The 27,930-nt window shown below is 39.2% G+C and overlaps 1 protein-coding gene across 6 annotated transcripts in view; it reads left to right on the forward strand.

The window, feature by feature from the left end:
• Nucleotides 1–27,930, forward strand: part of Rngtt (RNA guanylyltransferase and 5'-phosphatase) — a 191,028-nt gene that overhangs the window by 117,815 nt on the left and 45,283 nt on the right. For 2 of the 6 annotated variants that reach the window (XM_029476149.1, XM_029476151.1), the window contains exons 14-15: nucleotides 19,133–19,199; nucleotides 21,780–21,977. In XM_029476149.1, the coding sequence (XP_029332009.1) occupies nucleotides 19,133–19,199; nucleotides 21,780–21,851 (139 nt within the window). In that variant the 3' untranslated portion in view covers nucleotides 21,852–21,977. Of the gene's footprint in view, nucleotides 1–5,265; nucleotides 5,321–19,132; nucleotides 19,200–21,779; nucleotides 21,978–27,930 lie in introns of those variants that run through there. The other 4 variants (XM_021159528.2, XM_021159529.2, XM_029476150.1 and 1 more) reach the window with 3 other exon arrangements.

Raw genomic sequence — 27,930 nt, forward strand, 5'->3', positions numbered from 1 at the left:
CGGTAAACTTTTGGCAGAATGATAGATATTATCTGTACTATTTGTTAAGAGCTTCGCTTTCTGTGTTGATTATGATCGTATTAGTGTGAGGTCAGCATAAGTGATGCCTGTGCTTAATGTTGTCTGTCTTGGCTGGAGCGTAAGAAGATTGTTTGAAAGACTTTTCACCAGATTCCAAATAACAGTCACATTTCTTCTAGCAGTGGGGAAGGCTGTGTTGTTTATGAGACAGGGTCTCTCTATGTAGCCCCAGCGGTGCTGGGACTTGCTCTGTAGACCAGAATGGTATCAAACTCATAGAGATCATTGTGCTTCTGTCTCCCAGGTGTTGAGATTAAAGGCGTGCACCATCATACCCAGCTATGGTCCCTTTTTTAATGTTAGGAGTTAAGAAACCTTTATAGATTTAATCTTGTCCTGGCATCTTGGTAGAGTCTAGCATGCTACTAAGACCTTTTCCATTTCAGTTTTTATGATCATAGTATCATTGTTGCTTTGAGACATTTAGACTGAAGAGTTTATTTTTATGGAGTATTAGCTACTCAAGAACTAGAATCTTATCCTTATTCTTCAAATGCAATTATAACTGGAAAAATGAATACAACTAGTAGTTTTAGAAGAAAAGAGATTTGTCTCTGTGGAGTCCCAAATCTTACAGCGTCTGAGTAGCAGATGCTTTATCATAGGTTTACATGTTTTTATTATTTTATTTACCATTGTTTGGGTAAAGGATATGTGTGAGTATGGGCGTGTGTGTGGAGGTCAGAGGACCACTTTCGAGAATCAGTTTCTTTTCCTCCCACAGTGGGTTCCAGAAGTGAAACCTAAGTCCTCGGGTTTCGAGCTAAGTACCTGTTTAATTTTATTTTACGCTACTTGCTGTTTGCTTTTCTAGCTCATATTTTTGCCCAGGACAGTAATTGAAAACATTGTGCTTGCTATTTCCAGGTATTGTGATAAAATTATAATTAAAAAATAGTTTAATGTGGTTTTAGATTTCACATTGCTCCTTGGAGCTGTTAATGTAATCATAATCACAATAATGTGTACCTGATAAATTCACTAATGTTGGTCTTAATAGGAGTGACAGTTACTTATATCCATCTCTAAATTATATGTAATAGATAAATGTATTAGTGTCTTTTTATTTATTAGCCACTCTTCATAGCTGTGGTAAAGGTTATACTTTATACAACAAAATATAAAAATACCTTAGTTTTTGTAAAATTAATCTGATCTTAGAAACAACAAACTGTTTTACCTCAGGTACTACCCAATACAGACGTTTGGTGTATTGATGAATGGCTTAGTGATGGTGTCAGTCTGTGGTGACATGAAGAGTGTAGTCATCTTAAAACTCGTTGAGATGATGCTTGCTTGTTGGTTTAGTGTGTGTGTGTGTGTGTGTGTGTGTGTGTGTGTGTGTGTGTGTATGTGTTAGAAATGGCGTCAAGGGAATCTGGCACTTGGCTAATTAATCGAAGCCCTGACTCATGTCTTCATGTCTGTAGCAAACCTGTCTCCTGTCCTTATAATTTACATCAGATTCTGTAAACAAATTCTTGTCTCAGAGCCTCAGACTTATCAACCTATTTTAAATATTACCTGCTAGAAAGTAAAAGAGAGCTTGTTACCGCTATATGCATAATCAAACATAAGGAAATGAAGTGGAATATTCAAGTTTCATCCTAGAGATAATTAACCCTGGCTACTCTCACAATAATCAGAACATCTGCAAAATGTTTGTTGGTTAGAGTGCCAAGATGATTTTAGATGTTTTACTACCAGCTAAGCATATAATGTAGCAGTGGTTTTGAATTTTTCATGAATACCTGCTTTGTTTTTCAAAAACTAAATCAAGTGAGAATTTTGGGCTATTGTTGATCTTTGTATTTGTTCCTATAAGTTAGTCTGCTTTCTTTCTGTACAAATCGGTTAGGTTTCCCAAGACTCAGATTGCCTTTATCTTGTTTAGCTTGCATTTGGAACTTTAGCTTTCTTTGCTTTTATGTATTGATTGATTGATTGATTTGTGTTTGAGAGGGTTTCACTGTGTAGTTCTGTCCTGGCCTGGCAGTTGTTATGTAGACTAAGCTGGTGAGAAGTCACAGATACTCTCTTGCCTCTTCCTTTTGAACAGTGGGATTCAAGGTGTGCGTCACCCCACCCTGCTTATGTATCAAAATATTTTATGGCAAAATATTAATATTTATATATAGTAATCTACCTATAAATTTTCTTTCTATCTGTTCACTGAAAAGAATATACTAGCTCTTTTTTCCTTTAGGTCATATATCAGGTTCAGACTGCCTGGTCTTGAACTTACTGCATAGACTAGGCTAGCCTCAAACTCATATATAGTGGTCCTTCTGCCTACCACTCAGATGCTAGCCTGTGCCTTTAGTTTATTTATTTAATTAGTTAAGTGAGCTACCTAATTAAAAAAACAAAGTCTCAAGTAGTAGCCCAGGCTGGCCTCAGATTTCCTATTTAGGTGAGAATAACCTTGAGCTCCCAGCCTCCTGCTCCCCAACTTACTGTATTGGGATTGCAGGGGTGCCCCATCACTCCCTCCCCCCCTTTTCTTTTGGATAACATCTTACCTGTATCCCCAGATGGCCATAAACTCATGGTAGTCTTCCTGCCTTGGCCTCTGAAATGCTTCACAGGCATACATCACCATATTGATCTAAGATAAATTCTTCAGAAAGTGATATTTTCAGCAGATGGTAAAAGAACCTTAAAGTATGAAATCATTACCAGTAGTTCCATAACTTATTTCTAAAAGAATGTGCAGGCTTGCCAGGCCATGGTGGCGCAGGCCTTCAATCTCAGCACTTGGGAGGCAGAGGCAGGTAGATTTCTGAGTTGGAGGACAGCCTAGTCTACAAAGTGAGTTCCAGGACAGCTAGGGTTACACAGAGAAACTCTGCCTTGAAAAACAAAGAAATAAATAAATAAACAAACAACAAAAAAAAGAAGTTGCCGGCTTTCGCTCCCATCATTTAAAATTGTTCAGTAGTTTGATAGTCACTACAAGATTTGTACAAGCCCATAATTGAGCATGTCAATTTTGCTTTGTGTGTGTTTGCTAGACTAACTTCTTGAGACATGCAAAAATTTTTTTAAACTGTAAGTGGCTAAACATGTGGCTACTTTATGTCTCTGATACGTGGTCCATAGTCAAATACAAACTAAGTGACATAAATGGTTGATTGAGTGATTGATTGACTTTCCATGAAGTAGGGCAGGACTGATAAGAGCCAAGACGAGTAGAGGTTTGACCCAGTTTTTCTCCACTATGAGTACTTTTTTTTTTTTTTTTAGACAGCCAAGCACAATGCAGAGAGGTCGCATGATTGGTGAAATCTCGAGTAGCATGCATGGATTCCCCAGTGCAGCAGAAGCTGAGTGTAGTGGTGTAGTCCCGAGAGGTAGAGGCCAGGGGATCAGAAGCTAAAGGGCGCCCTCAGCTACAATAGAAGTTTAAGGCTGGCCTGTATGCGATGCTTAATTCCAAAAAGGAGGAAGCACAAGTAGCAGATCTCGTTCATCCAAGAGATTTTCTGAAGATACTGGGTAGAACTTTGCAAACCCTGTCATTTTATCATTTAGACTTGATTGTATTCTGGAGGATTAATTATCCTTAATCAGACTGGAGACTTGAGAACAAAGAGCCACAGGCTATGTGACCCAAGGCAAGTTGGTCATTTTTATTAGCTTTCTTTCTAATTAAACGAGGTTAATGATAATACCTAACTCAGGATTCTTTGAAGAGATTAACTGATACTTTTAAAATCTTATACTAAAGTAATTTTCAAATGAATAGCATAGGGAAAGAGTAATAGAAAATAAAATTAAATTTAGCATAGGACCTTGTACATTGAAATTCTAGTTAAATCACTATAGTCCTTTTTATTTTTACTTTTGTATTTATTAGTGCTACTTTATAGCACCTTACTAATATTCATATATGTGTAAATATTAAGGCTGTTATTTATAGCATCCCATTTTAATCTGAGAAATCTTGAAACTTGATCAATCATCAGAAGGCCTCTTTGTGAATGTGTGAGTGAACAGAAAGAAGGAAAGTAAGAATGAAAAATAATGCAGAAGGATAATTTTAAAATATTGGGGTTGTAAAACTTGGAAAATCCACTTGTCCAGAATTCAGATTATTCCTCTCTTCTAATTATATCAGTGAGTTTCTGGTTTTCCTTTGACCACTTGCCTCTCTATTCTTTGTTCTTCATATATAAAATTTACATGTACCATATAGATTCTGATAAGAGTATAATTTTAAGCTCTGAAGATGGGCGTGGTAGCTGACTCAGGACTATACTAACAACACATTGAGATGTGGTGGGGGTGGGGGTGGGGCTGAAACATAAGAATTGCTGTGTTTTAAGTTCAGTGTATGAGAGCCTGCCTAAAATTAATTTTAAACAATGTTGTCGTTGACCAAAAGCTCCATTATTTCATATGAAGCAACTAATTTTTCTTCCTTATTGAATTCCATATTCCTAGAGTATATGTTGTTGTTTTAATGTAATTCAACTAATTTAAACATAAACTAACCATGTATATTTATTTTACTTAACACTCAAAGCGTCTTTGTGAAGTAAGTTTCATCAGTATAATTTAATAAAATACTGAGGCTAAAGAGGAGTTAGACGAGTTGCCTGTTGTGTGGTTAATAAACACAGCAGTCAGAAGCTGGCTCACTCCATGATCAGCTTTGCACAGCATCAGAACAGCCTGGTGAGAGAGCATTTACAAACCCGACAGTCAGTCAGCCACTTCTCTCAGAGTAGACTAGTCCTGCAAATGCTGTCTGTTCAGCAGTGGTTTTTAGTGGACTCAACTCCAGAATATCCTTTGTTGATCTTGTAAAGGTCCATAACTGAGAAAAGGGAAGAAAATTAGAGATTAGAAAACCCTTGAAAAAAGAAAAGTTTTAATCTAGAAAGGTAGGTATAGAGAGATTAAAATACATATAAAATGGGTTTGCAATTGTTATGATTTTATTGTCAAGTTGACATCTAGCACCATGCAGGAAATGATCCTCTGGGAACCTGTTAGAGATTATCGAGGTTAGGGTAATTGAAGTGGAAGACCCACCCATTTTAAAGGTGGGTCTGGACTGATGGTTTTGAATTGTTGTGATCTTTATGCTTTGAAGATTAACACTGTGGGCAGGCAGGACAGCTGAAGGTCTATTATGCTTTCCTTCGTGCTTTTGTTCGTTTCTGTGTTTTCTAGCAGGGTTTCACTTATAAGCCTGGCTGGCTGGGAGCCTGTGTAGACCAGGATGGCCTCAACTCACAGAGATGACCTGTTTCCACCTCTTGAGTGCTGGAATTGAAGGTGTGAACCACTACACTATTTCTGATGGGCTGTTAACGTTTTCAGTGTGTATAAAAACACACATCATTTTATTTTCTAAAAAAAAGAATACATTATACTTTTCATAGTATCGATGTGGAACTACCTCATATTTTGTTAGTCTTCTGAAGTGTGTGTGTGTGTGTGTGTCTGTCTGTCTGTCTGTCTGTGTCTGTATGTTTGCTTATTTTAGACAGGTTCTTACTGCATAGATCAGGCCAGCCTTGAACTCAAAGATATCAATCTGCCTTATAAGCAAAATCCTTAAAAATACCTCTGTTTCTACTCAGTTACTTCTAAATCTCTAGTAATTAAGATAGTTCTCCTCTAATATTATTACTTGTAAACGTGATATGATGGGAACTGATCTGCAAAAGAACGGTAAATGAATTAACAGCTCAGAGTCTTTGCTCAGCATAAAGTTTCTTCAGGGTCTTTACAAACTCTAGCCAGGTAGTAGTGACTTTATTTTAACAGCAACAACAACAACAACACGGGTTCAGTTAAAGCAGCCTGACTGAACTCAGTGGACGCTTTCATACTTAGGGGTCATGAAATGATAATTACTTTAAGAATGAGGGTTAGTGTTTTCTAATGAAAAACAACTCAATATTTCTATAATTCAAACTAAAATTATCACTAGAGTGAAGATAAGTGTCGTGTATATTCTATCCAAAAGACATTGGAACATTTCTTTAGATTTGTGTTGTTCACGTGGCAGCCAGCACTTTGTGGAGATTTCTTCAAAGTTGAAATTATCCTTGAAAGTCAGATTGGGATTAAAGGCATGCAACACCACTGCCCATCTGATCTTCAGAATTGCTGCAACCTTTTAAGATACAGAATGCATTATAAGCCTTAGTCATTATGGGAATTTAAAACTTTTTTTCTCTTTAGCTGATTATAGCCATTATTAAAACAAGTTGTAGCATGTGAAATAGTCTGTAACTTAGACTAACAATTGATTCGTGAGTTATATACATTTCTTTTGAATTTCACTGTATCTGGTTTCTAGACCATCTTTAGTGCTCCCCCTTGCATGAATGGCTTTCCACCATGTTTTTTCCCCTTTGTCTGTATTGTACATACATAGAGGAGGTAACTACTCTCCAGCTTCACCCTCTCTCGGTCCGGAAGTGAACTTCATCTAACCTTTTGACACGTGGCTTTTTGTGGTATGTGCTTAACTATTCTTTTTTTTTTTTTTTGGTTTTTCGAGACAGGGTTTCTCTGTATAGCCCTGGCTGTCCTGGAACTCACTTTGTAGACCAGGCTGGCCTCGAACTCAGAAATCCGCCTGCCTCTGCCTCCCGAGTGCTGGGATTAAAGGCATGAGCCACCACGCCCGGCTCACCTTAACTATTCTTCTAGAATTGTTTCCTTCAGGGGTTTATGAGCAGCTGTATTTGTATCGGATACTCTTCTTCAGTAAACTAGCAACAGTGTACAAAGTGAGGCAGTTAAAGTAAAACTATAATGCATTTCCTTCCCACAGCAGTAAAATTATGTGTTTGCCTTCACTCTATTGGGATTATAGTGTTGAGGAAAGGAGAATGTGTGAATATGATGATGGTTGAGATTTGAGATTGGAATTTAATTTCCTAATAAACTATCATTCCCTTTATCTGTAGGTAAGGTAAGGCATAAACTAATTCTTAGCATTATTGGATAGCCAGTTATGTAGGAAGCTATGATTTTAATGACTAGCTATTAAACTCAACCTTTATAATATAGAATCCACTGTAATGTACTGACTTTAAAGAACTTTTAAAGAACAGCATATTGGGCTGACAGCTCAGCAGGTAAGGATACGTAACCGCTAGTCTTGATACTCTTAGTCAGTTCCTGGGGCCTATGTTGTGAAGAATGGTTGTTCTGATCTCCACATTTGTGTAGTCACAAATGAACAAGTGTAATTTTAGAAAAGAACAAGGTGGGAGCTGAGTATGGTGGCTCATGTATGTGGTCCTAGGACTCAGGAGACTGGGGATTGCTGTGAGTTCTACGTTAGACTATGTAAAATCCTGTCTTAAACAAACATACAAACAAAACCATTTATTGCAGTTTTCTCACATAGGATGCAGTTGAAATACTAGTTTCTAGTTAAGTTGAGCTCTTCTAATACCTATTGCCATCAACATGGGATATTGTAATATTTGTACTTCTGTTATTTCTATTTGGGGCAGTTGTGGTTGTTTTTTGGAATAGGACTTACTTGTATTCTGAGCTTCACAGAAGTATCTTTTCACTCTCCTAGTATCTTAGGTAGGGTTTTGTTGCTGTAAAGGGAAATCATGGCCATGCAGCTCTTATAAAGGAAAACATTTAATTGGGGCTGGCTTACAGTTTCAGAGGTTTAGTCCATTGTCATCACGGTGGGAAACATGGCAGAGTGGTGCTGGAGAAGGAGCTGAGAGTTGTACTTCTTGATCCACAGGCAGGAGAAGGAGACTATGTGCCATACTGGGCATAGTAGACCTCAGAGCCCAACCCTACAGTGACACACTTCATCCAACAAAGCCACACCCCCTAATAGTGCCACTCCTTATGGCCCAAGCATTCCAATACATGAGTCTGTGGAGGCCATACCGATTCAAACCACCACATCCACTGTTCTGTTATTTCTCCTGTTTGCTCTGCCTGGCCCTGGGAAACTAGCTTCTTTAATTTCTGTGTTAGTGTTCTTGTATTTGTTTTGTACGAATGAATTGATAAATGAATATCTTCTTTACCAAGGGTACTAAAGATAGCATACTACCCCTTTTGTACTTTATCCTTTTAACATTTTCTTCACTCCATTTCACAGTTGTGTTATTACTTCACTGTGTCTCAAAGGATAGAATAAGGGACTAAATCTCACTTATCCCAGGCTTGCCTTAGACTTGCTATACAGCTGAGGATGACTTTGAACTTATGATCTACCTGCCTGTAGTATACAAGTGTTGGATTCAAACCCAGGACTTTGTACAGGCTAGGCAAGCACCAACTAAGTCATATATATGCACAGCTCCAGATTAATTTTACTGTAGTTAGATTCCTGAATACTTTTCCTTATGTTATGATTATTATCTGTGTAGGTAGCCAACTTTTTCAGTACTGTTTATTGGATATTTTCTTTATTTATATTTCAATTTCCTGGTTTCCCCCCTCCCAGAAACCCCTATCCCATCCTCCCTCCCTCTGCTTCTATGAGGGTGTTCCTCCACCCACATTCCCCACTCCCACCTACCTGCCCTTGATTCCCCTACACTGGGGCATCTATTGAGCCTTCATATTCTATACTGATTAATTATAGGCAAAAAACCCAGAATAGTGAAAACAATTCTTAACAGTAAAAGAAAGGCTGGGGGAATCACCATCCCTGACCTCAAGCTTTACTACAGAGCAGTGGTGATAAGAACTGCATGGTATTGGTACAGAGACACCAGATACATTGAATCTAATAGAAGAGAAACTGGGAAAGAACATTGAACTTATTGGTATAGGGGAAATTCCCTAAATAGAACTCCAATGGGTCATGCTCTAAGATCAAGAATTGATCATGAAACCGAAAAGCTTCTGTAAGGCAAAGAACATAGCCAATAAGACAAATCGGCAACCTACAGATTGGGAGAAAATCTTTACTAACTCCGCATCTAATACAGGGCTAATATCCAAACTATATAAAGAACTCAAGAAGGTAACCTCCAAAAAACCCCAAACAATCCAATCAAAAAATGGGGTATGGATCTAAACCGAGAATTCACAACTGAGTCGTCACAAATGGCTGAGAAACACCCAAAGAAATGTTCAAAGTCCTTAGTGATCACAGAAATGCAAATCAAAAAGACCCTGAGATTCTACCTTAATACCAATTAGAATGGATAAGATCAAAACCTCAGTCGACAGCTCATGTTGGGGAGAATGTAGAGAAAGATGAACACTCCTTCATTGCTGATGGGATCGCAAACTGGTACAACCACTCTGGAAATCAATCTGGAGGTTCCTCAGAAAATTGGAAATAGATCTCCCTGAAGACCCAGCTATATCACTCTTGTGCATATACCCAAAAGATGGCCCACCATGCCACAGGGGCATCTTTTCCATTATGTTCATAGTGGCCTTGTTTATAATACCCAGAAGCTGGAAACAACCCAGATGTCCCCCGACAGAAGAATGGATATAGAAAATGTGGTTCGTTTAGGAATGAGGACATCCTGAGTTTTGCAAGCAAATTGATGGAACTAGAAAATATCATCGTGAGTGAGGTAACTCAGACCCAAAAGGACATGCATGGGATGTACTCACTAATAAGTGGATTTGAGGTCCCCCCCCAAAAGTACAGAATAACCAAGATACAGTCTACAGAACTCAAAAAGGTCAAGAAGCTGAAGGGCCCAAGTGAGGACGCCTCGGTCCCACTTGGGTCCGAGGCGTCCTCACTTGGGTGGGAGAAGAAAGCAATCACAAGTGGGTTGGGAGGGACCTGAGAGGGAAAGTGGATGGGGAGAGGGGAACATAATATGGTATTGTGAGGCACGGGAAGGACTGAAACCCTGAGGGCCAGCAGAAAGAATGGAAACAGGCAACCTCAGGAGGTAGGAGGTTGGGGAGGACCCTCCAGAATACACCAGAGACCTGGGAGGTAAGAGACTCTCAGGAATCAAAAGGAGGGACCTTAGATGAGATGCCCTACATTGGGGAGAGGGAACTTGTAGAACCCACCTCCAGCAGAAAGACAGGGCATCAAGTGAGGGATAACTCTGAACTATAATTGTTCCTGTCTGAAAGAACTTCAGGGATGGAAATGAAGAGGAACCCGAAGAAAAGAAGGTCCAGTGACAGACCCAAAGTGGGATCCAGCTCAAGGGGAGGCCCCAAGGCCTGACAATATTACTGAGGGTATGGAGTGCTCACAAAAAGGGACCTAGCACTCTGGAAGACCCAGCAAGCAGCTGAATCTGGTGCAGATATTTGCACCTAATCAGTGGACAGAAGCTGCTGACCCCTGTGGTTGAATGAGGGAAAAGCTGGAAGAAGCTGAGGAGGAGAGTGACCCTGTAGGACCAGTAGTCTCAATTAACCTGGATCCCCAAGATCTCTCAAACACTGGACCACCAAACGGGCAGCATGCACCAGCTGAAATGAGGCCCCCAACACATATACAGCAGAGGACTGTGGGGTCTGGGTTTAGTCAGAGAAGATGCACCTAACCCTCAAGAGAGTGGAGGCCCCAGGGAGTTTAGAGGAATGGTGGGGTGGGGAGGTGGGGACATCCTCCTGGAGACAGGGGTACGGGGAGGAGGTATTGGGTGTGGAACATTAGGAGGGTGGACTGGGAGGGGAATAAAATCTGGAGTTTAAAATAGATAGATAGATAGATAGATAGATAGATAGATAGATAGATAGATAGATAGATAGATAGATAACAGCAGTGTTTTTATATTGCTCTGTGTGGGTTTTTGTACTAGATTCCAATGATCTTAACTCTTTGAATATCAGACATCATATTAGCTTCACTGTTGGAACATGATATGGATTTATTAGATACCTATTTCAATGATATAATTTGAAGGATTAATTGAACATACCGCTTATATTCTGGTTGTTTATATGATAGTAACTTTTAAGATTTCCTGTTCACAAACATAAAATATTCTTTCACTTTTAAACTTGTTTCCTTCATGAATGACTGACAACTTGGTAAATTGAAGCTTCTTTTACTTTGTTAGGTTTCTTTCTCTAGATTAAAACAATTTATTTTTACTTGAGTTATATTTGGTTTTGTTTTCAAATTGCTTCTTATTGGTATAGAAATACAGTTTGAATTAGTGCTTGTGAATCTTTCTGTTGATTCTTTCATGATATAATTTCTTTATTTCTCTGTATCAGGTTACAGTTGTTGTGTTTTCAGACATGTTTCATGTATCCTAAGTTTAGTCTGGACTTGCTGTATAGGTGAAGACGCTCTTGACCCCCTGAACCTCTAGCCTCTCCTTCCAGTGATGGAATTGTATACATGTACCGCTACATTTGGTTCTGTGGGGTTGGGGGCCAAATCCAGTATTTTATGTGTTGTAAGGTAACTGTTTACCACCTAAGTGTCATGGCCTACACCTTCAATGCAAGCCTTGGGGAATCAGATACATTTTCATCTCTGTGAGTTCAGGCCATCCTGAGCCACACGGTGAACCTCTTCCTTTTTTTTTTTTTTTAAAGTGCTTAACGGTGTAAGGAAACCACTAGTTCCCACAGCTGCACTGCCGTTTCGTGTCCCTGCCTATGTCCCTGTGCATCCCTTTCCTCATCCTCACCAGCACTTATCAGTGTCAGTATCAGTTTTGGCCAGTCCCGTAGATATGTAATGGCACCTTATTATTTCAATTTACATTTCATTAATTACATATGACACTGAACATCTCTGTGTGGATGTGTGGTCTATATGTATGAGTACCCAAAGAAACTATAGGTCGACTTCTGTAATGTCTTCCTCTGTCACTTTTTACCTTATTTGGCAGACAGTCTCACTTAACCTGGCTCACTGATCAACCAGATTAACTGGTGACCAAGTTCCTGGGATTGTGTGTATGCACTGCTGTGTCTGGCTTCTTACATGGGTGCTAGAGGTCTGAACTCAGGTCCTGATTCTTGTGCAGCGTGCATTTTACCCACCGAGCAATCCCCCATCCCTGCAAGTCTTCTATTTGTATATTCTGGGTGAGTTTTTGTTTTTGTTTTTTTTAGATGACAGTATTGAGAGTTGAACCAAGGGCCTTCCATATGCTAGACAATAGAAATCTATACTTCTCCCTTTTCTTTTTATACACTTAAACTTGTTTGTTTGCTTGTTTCTCTATTTATTGTGGGAGACAGTATGTATGCAAAGGATGGGGGCAGGTCTCTCCTTTCACCATGTGACTTCTAAGGATATCAATCAGGTTGTTTAACTTGACAGCAATCACTTTTATCTGCCAAGCCATCTCCATAGCTGCGTCCCCCCACCCGATGTACTGTTCCCCCCCACCCCCAGCCCCGGTTTGATTTGAAGGGGTGTAGTTTTAATTTCTTTCAGATACATCTTTTGCAAATGTTTTCTCTCATTCTATGATTTATCTTTATATTTCCCCTTAATCAAGATTGCTTTCTGTGTGCAATTGCTTATCTTTTTACACTTTCCAATTTTACTTTATTAGCCTTTGTGTGGTGTATATATGTCAGATGACAACTATATAGAGTTGGTTCTCTCCCTTTTCTAAATGGGTTCTAGGGATTGAACTTAGGACCTGAGGTTTGTGTGATAAATACTTTTTCCTGCTGAGCCATTTTACCAGTTCGAAAATTGCTTTAATTTTTTTCTTCATATCCAACTTTAATGAGTTATGCTGATACTATTAAATAAAATAGAATATATTTATTCTTCTAGGTGTGATAAGAATTAATTTTGCCTGTAAATTTGTTTGGTAGAATTTGCTGGTCAATCTAGTTAGACCTTTTGTTTTCATTGTAGAAATCATTTTTAAATGTTATTGAGTCGAAGAAGACTTCTAACATTTTGAAACCGTTTTGATTTTATGCGTGTGCGTGTGTGTGTGTGTGTGTGTGTGTGTGTGTGTGTGTATGTGTACATGCACATGGCACTGTGTGTATGAGGACATTTTAAGACAAGTATGTATTCATGTTGACACATATCTCTATAAAATACAGGAACTACAAATGAGAGAAAACAAAATATTTGTCTTCCTGGCTTAGTTTGCTTACTATGATTTTGTCTGGTTATTTTCCTGTAGATAGTATAACTGTGCCTTTATGGCAATTTTGGATAGTCTTACCAGTTTATTTTTGTATTTTCTTAGAATAAGGAAATTAGAATTGCGAAACTTGTTGGTATAAAAGTATTTATTTATAAAACGTGTATTTACTCTTTGTTCTGCTTAAAATTTTATTTTTTAAAAAAGATTGTCTGTCTGTCTGTCTTTGTAAGTATACACTACATGTGTTCAGGTATCCCCAGAAACCAGAAGAGAGGGCATTGGATTCCCTGGAGCTGCCTGATGTGGGAGCTGGGAATCAAACCAGGTCATGATGAAAGAGCAGGAAGTACTTTTAACTCCTGAGCCATCTTCCCAGCCCCACCCACCCACCCCTCTTTTAAAAAGATTCGGTTCTGATTATTTGTGCTTTATCTTTTCTCTTAATTGTCGTAATAGAAATCAATTTATTATTTATTTTAAGGTAAATCATTTGTAGTGTTTTGATCCTCTGTAGTATGCTTACTATTACATAAGTTTCAGTTCACTTGTGAGACTTAGGGTGTGAATATTTTGCAAATAATATTCATGATACTGTGTTGGCTGGGCATTGGCTCAGTGGATGGAATGCTTTCTGTGTGAGTCTTGAGTTGGGATTTCCAGACCCCATGAGCTGGACAAGATAGTGTGTGTCTGTGATCTTAAAGCTTCTGTCAAGTTGGAGGGCAGAGACAGGAGAGTCCCTTTAAACTATACACTCAGCTGGCTACACACACAAAGATCCTGTCTTAAGCAAGATGAAAGTGAAGGACCCACCTCAGAGGCTGTCCTCTGACCTCCTCAAAGATAGCTTTACACAAAGGTGACCACAGGTAAACACATCATATGTAAATACATTTGCACACAAAACTAAAAGAATACTGTACATTATTTCAAAAATACTTTATTGGAAGCTGAAATGATGTATGATTGTTCTAAGTGTAGTATGTGTATTAGTGTTTTACCTCTATGCATGCTTGTGCACTACATGCATGCCTGATGCTTGCAGGGGCCAGAGGAAAGCATCAGACTCCTTGGAACTGGAATTACAGAAGATTGTGAGCTGCCATATGGATCCTGGGAATTGAACCTGAGTCTTCTTGAAGAGTAGACGTACTCTTAACTGCTTAGCCATCTCTCCAGTTCCTACAATCTTGTTTTTATTTCTTGAGTTCTCATTCTCGCCCCCACTGGATCTTTCTGCCTCAGCCTCCAGAGTGCTGGGGTTATAGATGTGTGCTACTGCATTCATCTTTATTTTAAATTGTTAATTTGAGTTAGTTGTAGCCTTTATTGGTTTTAAAGGGATGCTTTTGTATCTATGTGATTATGAATCAGTGTATGTCTGACTGATGTCAGCATACAGTGAATGAAGTTCATTTAGTGTTTGTTCTGCTGCCCAACAGGATTTGCTCATTTTTAATTGAGAAGTGTTTATGGGAACAGTTTTGGGACTTTTCTAGTAATAGACAGTTGTTACTATTTGTGTTTGGAAAGTCAAAAGAAAAATGAACACTAGTTTCACCTATTTTTATTTCTTTGAAAGCCACAATAGCAATCCCCTCATCTAACACTGCTTCTATGTAGCTGTTTTCAAGAGTCCTGCTCGATAGTCATACTACCGAGCATTTAGTTAGGAGCCAGTACTTTAAGGGCCATTAGTAGCTTACAAAGATCATGGTATTGTTCACTTACCATAAGGGCAGAACAGCTTTGTGGTTTTAAATGAGGCAGAATTTCTGTCTTAAAGTATATGTCTTTAGTGCTGAATTAGTGCTTTCATGTGGAGATTGAAAACATGTGATTGCTGTATTAAAGTACATGCACTCTATCATGACAAATTCTACTTGTTACTTGGCAATAATTATGAATACAATTTAGCAAAACCATCTTTTAAAAGAATAAAAATTTAAAGAAGTATTTCACTTTAAAAGTAGAAATTTATATTCCCAAAGTATTATCTTATATCTTCCTCTTACTTTAAATTATTATAAAACTATACAGATGAAGCCAATCATTGTGTCATGTGCCTTAATCTCAGCTCTCAGGAGGCAGAGGCAGAGGCAGGTGGGTCTCTGTGATATTTCAGGCCGGCCAAAGCTGTACACTGAGGCCTGGTCTTAAACAACAACAGCAAAACCTTGTTCCACTGAAGACAGTAAGATATATGCTAAGCAGTAGTAGATGCTTTTAAAAGTTGGACATAAAGTCTAACTGGCAACATTTAAGAAAATGCTGAGGAAATGTAGTTTTTAGATTGCAAATTAAAGGAATAGAGGTGCACACTAAATAGTATATTGGCAACCTTCCTGAGATGCATGTGCATGGTAATTAGAGGCATATTGACTTTTAAATGTCAGCCAGCTTTTATTCTCTTCCTTTCCTAGTGTCTATTTGTATGAACAGTGATTATTTTTACTTTTCAAGGGGGTTTATCAAGTTTTCTGTGAACATTTGTTAATTACTACTACTATATATAGCTGCTACCAGCAATGGTTCAAGGTTTTCTTGGTTGAATTTCATAGTTGTTAAAGCATTGCTAAGATTTTCTCATTTCTTTATTGAGATCTGGGGACATAGCCTCTGCTTTGTACTTGACTCCAGTAAGCTGATGCTCTTAGTTGTTGTGTCCCTTATAGTATATTATTGACATATTGTCATTTACATTCTGCGAGAAGAAAGAACTGGGCTAAATCAATTTAGTTCTGACTTGTGTATCCCTGCTGGCAATATGTTCTGTTAGTGTGTTTTATTGGCCATATAGGCTATAGGAGCAGACAGTGTTTAAAGGACACTGGAACTCTGCCCTGTTTCATGTTCTAAGACACTTGCTTTCTTAATCTCACTAGGTAGTCCATGCCAGTGGAAAAGAATCACACAAACATCCTACATCTCCCTCTGATGACAACTAAAGATTACACAAGTGTCAAAAACATTCTAGTTTCAGAAAAGTTATTAACAAATATGAATTCTAAAACTCTTGAAGTAGAGTTTTTGAAGCTGTGTCTTGAATAATAAAGAGTGTTAGGCCAGGTCTCATGCTAATGCACCTTTAAGCCTAGCACTTGGAGGTAAAGGTAGCCTGGTGTATGAAGTAAGATCCCTATAGCCAAATACTACAGAAAGGAGATTATTAAAATAAATCTTGAATATTCTCATTTCTGTGATTATGCTATATGGTACACTGAAAAGGTTCCATTGGCTTCCTTGAATTTGTACTTGTTTACTATATATATATATATATATATATATATATATATATATATATATATATATATATATATTTGAGTGTTTTGTTCTCCAATTCATGCAATAGAATGCACAGTTATCCTGCAGCTCATTTGAGGTCTGTTACCTGTCATAAGGAGGCTTTTAACATCATGTAGACTCTTAGAATTGTCTGTACATAGAGATAATACAGGCTTTCCCCCCAAACAGTAATGTTATGTCCGTATCTTTACATGTCTTTTAGGAAAAATATAGAAGAGTGAGAAATATTGTGGCTAGTATTTATGTCCTATAGCTTACTCTACTCTACTAATTACTTTATAATCATACCAAAGTTCTAAAGGCAGTATTTCTTCATCCACAGTGTGTTGTGTGGACTGTAGACATAGCTGGATACAGAGGACTTGTCTTTACGTATGAGGCCTGAGGTCAAGTCCTAGCACCATGAACAAAAACCACCCGGAGTTTTGTTGCAGTTAAGAATGAGAAACCACTGATTGACATAGAACCATAACTCCAGCACTTGGGAGGCCTAGGTAGACCACCATGAACTAGAAGCCCTCTTGGGCTGCAAGTAAGTCTGTCTTAAGAAAGGAAAACAAGGGGCTCAGAGATAGTTCAGAGTAAATAACACTGGCCGGTTTTCTAGAAGGCTTGGGCTTGATTTTCAACACTTACGTGGGAACTTAAAAAGATCTTGTGTTTTTTTTTTTTTTAATTTTTTTTCATATATTACATCTGGACTGCAGTCTCCCCTCCCCCCAGTCTTCCCCTCTCTTCCGTATGCCTATTTTCCCCACTTTGCCTTCCCTCAGAAAAGAGCAGGCCTCTCAGGGACATCACATATGGCATAACAAGCCATAATAAGACTGGGCATCTACCATCATATCAAGGCTGGATGAGACTACCCAGTAGGAGGAACAGATTCCCACCAGCAGGCAGAGGAGTCAGACACAGCCCCTGCCCCCACTGTCAGGAATCCCACAAGACCACATCGTTACTCAGCCATACCATGCATCAGAGGACCTAGGACAGACCCCTGCAGGCGCCATGATCTCTGTGAGCCCCCGTGAGTCTGTGAGTTGATTCTGCAGGCCATGTTCTTGGAGTGTTCCTAACCTTTCTGGTTCTTCAGATACTTCCTTCACCTCCTCGACAGGGATCCAGGAGCTCTGCCTAACGTTTGGCTCTGGTACTGACTACATCTGTTCCTAGTAGTTGCTGATGGAGTCTGGCTGCTTTCTCGGATGACAGTTTATACTAGGCTCCAGCCCCAGAACACTGCAGACCCATTGAAGGTTTTGTGGCTGGGTTGGCATCCCTGTCCCTCCACAGAAGATGCCTGGGTCAGTCTCTGACCCCATCACTAGGAGTCTTTGCTAGCATACCCATCTCTGCTATCTCAAGTTCAGAACTCAGGTTCTGAGGGATCTGAGGCCCTCTCTTGGCCTCTTTAGGTACCAGGCACGCATGTGGTACACCAGACATATATGCAGATAAAATATCCATACATATATCATTGCTTTTTTTAAGTGAAAACAAAACCAAAACAAAATGGCTTGATGGATGTTGGATGTTGTAGAGATCTGAATAGGAAGAAAAGAAAGGCTGATTTAGGGAATGCAACCACATATAGATTGGCTGTCACACTTTACTCAAGGTGCAGCTCCTATGTACTCAGACGTTAACGAGTTCTCTATAAGTAGGACCCCTCACCCCACTGCTGTCCAGTGACAGACATTTTATTATGCCATGGGTCAAAGCCACCCTTTTGTTAGCATTTATGTAATATATTTGGTAAAATTTTAGGATGGAATTAAGCTCATATCATCCATAATATATGGTTGTGGGCATGCATTCACTAGTTCTTCAATTAAATCTTCATAAACTTTTGAGTATATTATTCATCCCCTCATTTCCAGAGACACTAGTAATTTTATCAGAATTATTGTTGAGTGTTAAGTTTTTTGAGATGTAGAAGCAGGTAGCCCAAGCTAGCCTTGAACTCTCTGTGTATTGGAAGTTGACCATAAACCTTTGATCTTCCTGCTTTCACATGAATGCTAGGATTACAAACCTGTGAAAACATGCCCAGTTTTATGTTGTACTGGCTTCATGCATGCTAGGCATACCTTACCTGACTGAGGTACATTCCAGCTCCCCATTCCAACATTATACCTCATCCCCTCTTTCTTGGCAATAGAAGTAAGTATTCCTTTGGTGTTACTATCTCACTGTACCAATATATATGCTTGTGTTTCATAGTATCTATTAGAGAAATCTCTCTCTCTCTCTCTCTCTCTCTCTCTCTCTCTCTCTCTCTCTCTCTCTGTGTGTGTGTGTGTGTGTGTGTGTGTGTGTGTGTGTGTCTGTGTGTCTCTGTCTCTGTCTCTGTCTGTGTGTCTAGGGAGATCAAGATCAACCTCAGGTACTGATTCTTAGATTCTGTCTACCTTGCTTTTTGGATGGTCTCTTTCTTGGCCCCAAACTTGACAGTTAGAGTAGGCTGGTTGGCAGGTAATCCTGTCTCTGCCTCCTGGTGCTTGGATTACAAGCTGTTGCCACCACACCTGGCATTTTCACATGGATCATGGGGAATCCAACTCAGGTCTTCATGCTTGTGCAGCAAACACTTTACTGATGAAATTATCACTCCAGTTTTCCCACTTTTTATTATTATGCATTCTTGCTTTAAAGGCAGAGTACTATATAAATAAGGTTCTTTTTTATTTTATTTTTTTCCCACCTTGTAGGTTGCTTCCACAGAATGTTGGCCTTCTCTATGTTGGAGGTTATGAAAGACCCTTTGCACAAATCAAGGTATGATTGTTCATTTTTTGTGTGTTTTTCTTTGGTGTTTACTTATCTGGAACCCACTGTTTAGTAAAACGACCGGCATCATAAAAGATGTTGTGAATGTGAAGGAAGAATTTCATGGATGGATTTTGCTAATGTCTTCTGCAAAAGTTGTTAAGCAATTTTAGACTCAGTGTTTAAAACTCTGATCATTCTAGAGTTGACTTTCAACAGTATTTTTAGAATATGTGTTCTCCTTTATTGGGGAATGATTTACAGCAGTATACTGTAATTAGACATCTAGTTTGATAAAAGCTTGATATTTACTTATGTAAAATCTATTAAGATATTTGATAAAAGCTTGATATTTACTTATGTAAAAACTATTAAGATAATGAAATATATCTATCACTTGAAAAAAGATACTGAAATCATTTGGAACTTTTTTCTTTATGCTCTTCTTTTTGTCATCTTGTTCCTTAGAAACTACTAAACTAATTTGTTTTGGGTTTTATTTTGTTTTTATTAGATATTTTCTTTATTTACTTTTCAAATGTTATCCCCTTTCCTCCTTTTCCCTCCGAATACCTCCCTCTCCCATCCCTCCTCCCCCGCTCACTAACCTACACACTCCTGCTTCCCTGTCCTGGCATTCTGCTACACTGGGGCATAGAGCCTTCACAAGGCCAAGGGCCTCTCCTCTCATTGATGTCTCATAAGGCCATCCTCTGCTACACATGCAGGAGACAACTATATCAGGCTCCTGCCAGCAAGCACTTGTTGGCATCCACAATAGTGTCTGGGTTTGGTGATTGTATATGGGATGGATCCCCAGGTGGGGCAGTCTCTGGATGGCCTTTCCTTCAGTTTCTGCTCCACACTTTGTCTCTGTATCTCCTCCTATGGGTATTTGATTCCCCTTCTAAGAAGAACTGAAGTATCCACACTTTGGTCTTCCTTCTTGAGCTTCATGTGGTTTGTGAATTGTATCTTGGGTATTCTGAACTTCTGGGCTAATATCCACTTATCACTGAGTGTATACCATGTGTGTTTTGTGATTGGGTTACCTTACTCAGGATATTTTCTAGTTCCATCCATTTGCCTAAGAATTTCATGAATTCATTGTTTTTAATAGCTGAGTAGTACACCATTGTGTAAGTGTACCATATTTTCTGTAAACTAACTTGTATTGTAGAGAAATTTATATATCTTAGTATTTATGTGAGTGGAGTCACACATTTTATCCCATTCTCTTATGTTTCTATCTTTAACTTAGCATGATTATTTTGAAATTCATCTTAACTCTTGCACTTATAATTACTACTTTTCTTTGTGTGATCATGTTGGAAATTGAACCAAGTGACTTGTGTGTGCTAGGTACTACTTGTTACCATTTGTATATAGTGCTAGGCACTACTTGTTACCATTTGTATATAGTGCTAGGCACTACTTGTTACCATTTGTATATAGTTTTCAGTAGGCTATCCTATATTTTTCAAGGGTAGATACATAGGTCTATACCATTGACCTTCCACCTGTACCATACTTTATGGATTATTATAGTTTTATAGTAAGTTCCAAAATCAAATTGTATAAATTCTTGTGTTTTGTTGTTGTTTTTTTTTTTTTTAATGTATGTTTGGTCAATCTAGTTTTCTTTCATTTTCATATTTTTTAAAAATTATTTCATCAATTTGTATAAAAGGGCTTATTTGGAATCTGTTTGGGATTAGGTTGAATCTATAGATAGATTTGAATAAAATTGAAATTTTAACAGTATTGTGATATGAGTTGCTGTATTTGGTTCCCAGGAGAGGAAAAAAGGCAGGTAGATTTTTTTTTTTTTTTTTTGTTTTGTTTTTCGACACAGGGTTTCTCTGTGTAGCCCTGGCTGTCCTGGAACTCACTTTGTAGACCAGGCCAGCCTCGAACTCAGAAATCCGCCTGCCTCTGCCTCCCAAGTGCTGGGATTAAAGGTGTGCGCCACCACACCCGGCTGGCAGGTAGATTTTAATAATATAGAGTCATTTAGTTCACCAAGCAAGACTGCATCTCTCTATTTAATCCAGCTTTAATGTCTCTCAGTGATATTTTCTTGTTTTGGTGATCTTGCATAGTTTTACAATGCATAAGCATCTGTATTTCATATTTTTGATACTATTATAAAAGTATTTTTAGTTCAGTTTTTGAATGTTTATTGCTAATGTACAAAAGATGATTTTAAACATGTTGACTTTGAATTCTGTAGTATTATTACAGTCAATCTTGGGTTCTTATAGTGATTTTTGTAGATTTTATAGCGTTTCTTTATGTAATTATGTGATCCACTGAAAAAGGCTATCCTTGTCTGATCTTGGGTGCATTTCACTGCAGTGTCTTCGTTGTTCTGACGGCAGTCTATAACGCCAAGCTGAACAGTAATGTTTAGAGCAGATATCCTTGGCCATCTTCCTATCCTGAAGGGAGCATTCAGTCTTTTGTCAAAATTGTTTCCATAGTACTATTAGTTAAGAATTGATCAGGTGGGCTTGAGAGATTGCAGAGGACTAGAGTGTGGTTCCTAGCACTCGGGCAGCTCCTAACTAGCTCTACCTCTGGCTCCAGCAGATCCAGCTCCTCTTGTGGCCTCTGTGGGCACCTAGACACATAAATAGTGAAATCATTTGTAAGAGGTGAGTAATTCTAGTTAGCATTGTTGTAAGAAATGAAAGAAAAAGTGGGGCTGGGAGATGACTCAGCAGGTGAAACACTTCCTGTGTAGTGTGAGGGGCCTGAGTTTGAATCCGCAGCACCACAGAAAGCTGGCTATGCTAGGTTATATATAATCCAGTGCTCATGGCGAGATGAGAGGCAGAGTACTCAACTGCAAACATAGGCACTATGTGTGGAAGGTGACACCTCTACCTTCAGATGTGTGCTCTGGCACATAAGAGAGCATACGTCCATATTTGAATGTGTGTGTCTCTCCTGCCCCACATACACATTAAATACATACCAGAGAGGGAGGGCAATGGAAAAAAAAAAAAAAAAAGCAAGGCAGCAATAAAAGGGAAGATTTGAACCTTTTCTTTTTATTTGTTATTGTAGCTTTCTGTTAATGTTTTGTTAATCCCACTGGTCAAGAGTAAGACCACTACCATAAATTTTGAGCCAAATTTGAAGTAAGCTTTATTAAATGCTGGCCAGGGTGACAGATACTGGTCAGGTCTATACTCAGGAATTGCCATAGAATGGCTACAAACTGTTAGTTCCATGATTAGACACGCCCTTGTTCTTCCTGCCTTTGCCCAGTTGAGGCAGGCATACATCCTGGCAACCAGGTGGAACAGTTTGTAGTCAGCAGCTGTTTTCTGCATGGTGTCTGTCAGCCAAGTGGAAATCTGCTGAGATGGATATAGACTGGGCACAGAAGTTAGTTTAGGAATATAAAGGAAAGTCTTACATTTGGAACTTTCAGGCCCATAGTCCTTGTAGTTGGAGGAGGGAGGTGTCCCAAGGAGGCGGGGCTTGCATAATCACCCCCTCAGGAACTAGCAGGTAGGGAAGGTAGGAAACTTAGCCTGTACTTATCTGGAGTCTGTTTGACCTGTGAGAGGTGGTTCCAACTTGTATGGTTTCCTCAACTCCTTGAAGCTTACATACATTTTTTAGTTTACAAAGAAATAAAAGTTCTAGCTATAATAGCATTACCACTGTTTGCAACCTACACTAAAATCTACAATGTGAAGAAAGCAGCTAACAGGTGTCTCTGTAAAACAGCTGGAGTAGACTCGTGCCTTTGAGTCATAGCAAAAGCTATGTCCTGACTTAAAAAGCATGAAAATTCCTTTCTCTGTCCAGAGAGTTGGATATGTATGGATTGGGCAGAGGTGTTTTAAGCTTGAGGAGAAGCACTTTTTTAAAGATTTATTTATTTATTTCATGTATGTAAGTACACTGTCTCTGTCTTCAGACACACCAGAAGAGGGCATCAGATTCCCATTACAGATGGTTATGAGCCACCATGGGGTTGCTGGGAATTGAACTCAGGACCTCTTGGAAGAGCAGTCAGTGAGTGCATCATCTCTCCAGCCCTGGAGAAGCCCTTTTAAGTCTGTACTTTGAAGGTAACCAAAGGGAAAGTGGAATCTTGAGCTTGTGAGTAGTAGTAGTAGTAGAGCTTACCATCTTCCCAAACTTCACTGATCAAGGTAAACTCTGACGTTTAGAAACCTTAATATAGCAATAGCATAACGAGGAGGGAGGAAATCGGAAACATTCTTATTACTTAAATGTGTCTTAGGCTTCTACAACTTGTATTACATACCTTAAAACAGTTTCTTAGACACTCAGAATTACTCACACTTTGACGTCCTCAGAACTTAAATATACCCAAAGCCTTTTAATTTCACTAGTTGTTTACCAGAGACACAAGTAGTTATTATTGAGAGCAGTTATTGCAAAGCAAGTTCTTTTAAGTACAGGAATAGTAAAAAAAATTACATTTGAAACTTGTTTAGTCTTTACTATAAAGTCTGCTAGCAAGGCAAACCTGTCTGCCTTTCTCAGCAGAAGATCTAGTAGTGTAAGACCCTGGATGCTGGGCCTCCGCTCAAGTCCCGGGATGAGCTGGCCAACACCACACCTGATGCAAGCTTCAAGAGGTTTTATTATCAGCTAGCTGAGGACGAATCCCTGGCACCTTGCAGGGCAGGGGTGTTCGACAGGGGCTTTTAACAGCTAGCTGAGGAATTGGGAGGAGTTGGGAGGAGTTTTTCTCTTCTGGGTGTCTTTGGTGACATTTACAAGGCAGGAATGAGGAGTGAGTTCTTTCTGAATTTTTATTTCCGTGTCCTCGGCACAGGAAGGCAGGCATCTCTGGTTGTAAGGTATAGAAACAAAAAAGCCTTTTGCTGGCTATAGAGAACAAAGAGCTTCTTTCTAGCTGTATTTTTAAAGATCAGGGAAAACGAGCCTGGGGAAATGTTTTAGGGGCTCTACCTTTCAGGGAGAAAAGCTTTAAGCCAGGGTCTCACAGTAGCTCAAGGAAAAAGCAAAGCCTGATTGTTACATATGAAATGAACTTACAAGGAAGGTAGCTGCAGCCTCTAGGAAGGAGCTGATTGCCTGCTGCTGTTAAACTGATAAATCTACATTTTCTTTGCCTTAAATGCCATCAGAGGTCTGAGAAGGATAAATTTTAGTAGGAAGTATAATCTAAATGGCCTATGTATCAATTAAATTGCAGAGACATACTCACCTAGTTGGTGGCCTTAGGATAATGTGGTCTCAGTGGCTTCATTGGTGGCAACAGTCAGTATTCACCTGTCGTACAGGACAACATTTGATCTTGAACCACACAGCAGAGCAGTATTGGCCTTTGGCTGCCAGACCCAGGTCCAGGTCCTAGAGATTTTCCTAGGAACTTGAGAGGCTGGCCTTTATTTGATCAAGCAGAGTAGAGCAGTCAACCCAACAGTATTCACAGCCTTGTGCAGATTCCTGGTAACAGGTAAGAAAGACATAGGGAAGTTTTTCTCAGTGATTACTGTTACTACAACCTAGATAGGATAGCGGGTGTCCCACTCTATTTGGAGACCTTAGAGTTCCTTCTAATTTCTCATATACTGGGAAGCTTTTTAAGTAAACATCTAAAGTGCCATAGTCAGAAGCTCTCTGAAGAGTGAGAGGACCACCTATTAAGTGTACGTGTGTTAGGTTTAACCTTGAGAACCTTGGGCTTCAGGAGACTAAATAAGTCATCCCTATAATTAATTACATTTGAACTTAGCATGACTAAGTATAGTTCTGACTGTCAGCTTCCATGTCTTAACCATCTTTAACAGTTTATAACAATTAGTACATTTTCATAAGATTAAGAATTTACAGTTTTATCTCCACTGAGTTTGAGCCTTATAAGAGAATATTTTCTGAATTGAAGCTCTTTTAGTATAAAAATCAGTCTTTAAATCACACAGTCCATAAGGAGACTGGCAACTCCTTTCCTGGTGCTTTTTAGTGTGTACCATTTTAGAGTAATATAGTTTCTGTTATGACTCAGTTTATCAAACCATCTAAAGCTTATTAACAAGGTTATCGAAGGCAAGGTGGTTAGACCTACATCTGCAAATCAGTTTCTGCTAGCCTGGATAGACGTTAGGTAAGAAGAGACAATATTCTATGGGCTCTTTGCCAGACTGCTTAGGACATTATCTTGCTGCATCATAAAATAGCAATATCCTAGTTTCTGGTGTTTGGTGCTTATAGCAGTTGCCACAACAGTAGCCATTTACTTATTTATTTATTTATTTATTTATTTATTTATTTATTTTAAGATTACATATTAATAAGGACATCATAGCAGAAAACATTTTATAAATGTCCCATAGCCTTAAAAATTTAAATATTTTAAAAGCTGATCTGCTGATCTTTAATCCAGTTTTTAAAATTTATACTTCCTTTTAAAGAAGTTTAAGTTCTAAACTGTAGGCTCCTGCAATATCAAAAATAAAGTACCCTTTTTAAAGTACCCTATTTTACTTTAAGTGGGAAGAAACAGGGTAGAACCACAATAAGGCAAAACCAAAATTTCAGCAGTGCAAACAGTTCAGTGCTCGGTGTCTGGTATTCTTTCATAGTCTCTGGGCCTCCCCCAGAGGCTTAGGTCACCTCTCTGGCCCCAGCCTTGGCAGTGCTTAGAGCCTGTCTTCTGTGCTCCATCTGGCTCCATTTTATTATGGCTTTTGTTTCTGGGGGCCATCACTTGGCGCAAGCATTCCCAAAACTGCTGGAATACCTCTCCTGGGCTCTTTTTAGAAACTTCAGCCCTGCCACACAATGCGAAGTCTCAGCTGCTCTTCATGACTGACCCCTTTATGACTTTAAAACCAGTACTACCTGGATGACTCTACATTATAACATTAGGCTACCAGCACAAGGTATTTTCTTGTATATAAATGCATGGAGATGCAGCTTTAATACCTTATTAAAGAAGGAACTGTTTTAAATGTTATCTTTCATAAACCTCATTTTTTATGACTTTGTTTTCAGGACAGAAATTACCATATAAAACTCCATACTAGTTGAAAATATCTTGGAGACCTCCTTGCTTGTTGTCTATCATATGGATACCTTTCCATCAAGACGGTGGTGACGTCTCCTGACATTCACCCTCTCCAGCTCTAGCAAAGATGGCTGCCAGCTCTGTGGCTGCTTCTGTCCTGACTGGGGACAGCAGATAAGGCAAGCCACATGTTGCTTATATCCCAACATGGTGTCACTACCTCACATGGTTTCTTTAAGATATCTAAGTATAGAGCCAGGCGTGGTGGCGCACGCCTTTAATTCCAGCACTCTGGAGGCAGAGGCAGGNGGATTTCTGAGTTCGAGGCCAGCCTGGTCTACAAAGTGAGTTCCAGGACAGCCAGGGCTATACAGAGAAACCCTGTCTCGAAACCCCCCCCCCAAAAAAAAAAGATATCTAAGTATAGATTTTAAACTTTCAACAAACACCCTGTGTTACAAGTTTTAAGTTAATTTTTTTGCTGCAATTTTAGCCATACTCAGTAAACTTTCAAATCTTGAGGTACAGAAAGTTTCCATGATAGTCTTACAAATCTTGAGATAAGGTTTATATCTTAGCAAAGGTATTAGGCAGTAAATGAAACCAGTAGTCCAATTTTTGGCTGTTTTTCTTTGTTCTCTTTTCCCTATCACAGAATCAGGTGGCTTGCCTGACACAGAACATAGAAGAAAATGCTTTTAAAAGCATGATTGGGTATAGAGAAGAGAGGGCCAACTCCAGAGCTAGCTTTTCAATAAAGTAGAACAGCATAGAACAACTTTAATATTACCTACCCCAAAAGACATTAGAGTCCTGGTAACCTGAATCCAGGGACCAGAAAGCCCAGAGATTAATTTTTAGCCCTGGCCATCAAAGTAGCCATGGCAAGTGGCTTTAGCGTTGGTGGCTGGTGGCAGCAGAGATAGCAAAAACAAAGCAATAGTACATAACACAGAAAAGTCCACGTACTCAAACGAGACCAGTCAGACACAAAACATGTAGCTACCATCATTCATACATTCAACTGACCCATATTCATCTTGACTACCACATTTGCAATAAAACTTACAGACAGACCAGAAAACACACACACTGACAAAGCTTTCTAAACAGCTAGAACCAGGCAGGTGACATCTTGCTCTTTGACCTGAGCCAGAGTGTATTTGGGTCCTGTCAAACCTGTCTACATCCCAGACTGAGATCCCACATCACATAACCAGACTGTGACTTACTTGGGGAGGCCTCTGTAGATGGCGGCCACTTTTCTCAGCACTGCAGTTTACTCTGCAGGAAAAACAAAAGCACTTTGAGGAGCAGTGGAACATTGGAAGACTGCACCTCCTGAGCGCCCCCCCCCCCCCAGCACTGTAGTTTGTAGTGAAGATCCTGCTTTTGAGTTTGCATAGGTGGTGGTCTGAACTCATTGGAAACCTCCAGAAAAATGTTAATGCCATTGGGTGAAAATAAGACCACTACCACAAATCTTGAACCAGATTTGAAGCATGCTTTATTTAAAAATACTGTCCTGATGAACACTTAGCCAGATCCATACCAGGATTCTCAGAGAGTGGCTGTGTGTTACCTTAGACCTGTGCTAATAAAGGCAGTGTCCACGGACTATGTACTTTTTGCCTTTGTCCAAGCAGGGACAAACTGCACCTACTACTTCTTCCTACTTCCTGCCTGTTTTCCTCTTGCTTACACACACACACA

Source organism: Mus caroli, chromosome 4 (assembly GCF_900094665.2).
Source record: "Mus caroli chromosome 4, CAROLI_EIJ_v1.1, whole genome shotgun sequence".
In the NCBI taxonomy this organism is placed as follows: Eukaryota; Metazoa; Chordata; class Mammalia; order Rodentia; family Muridae; genus Mus; species Mus caroli.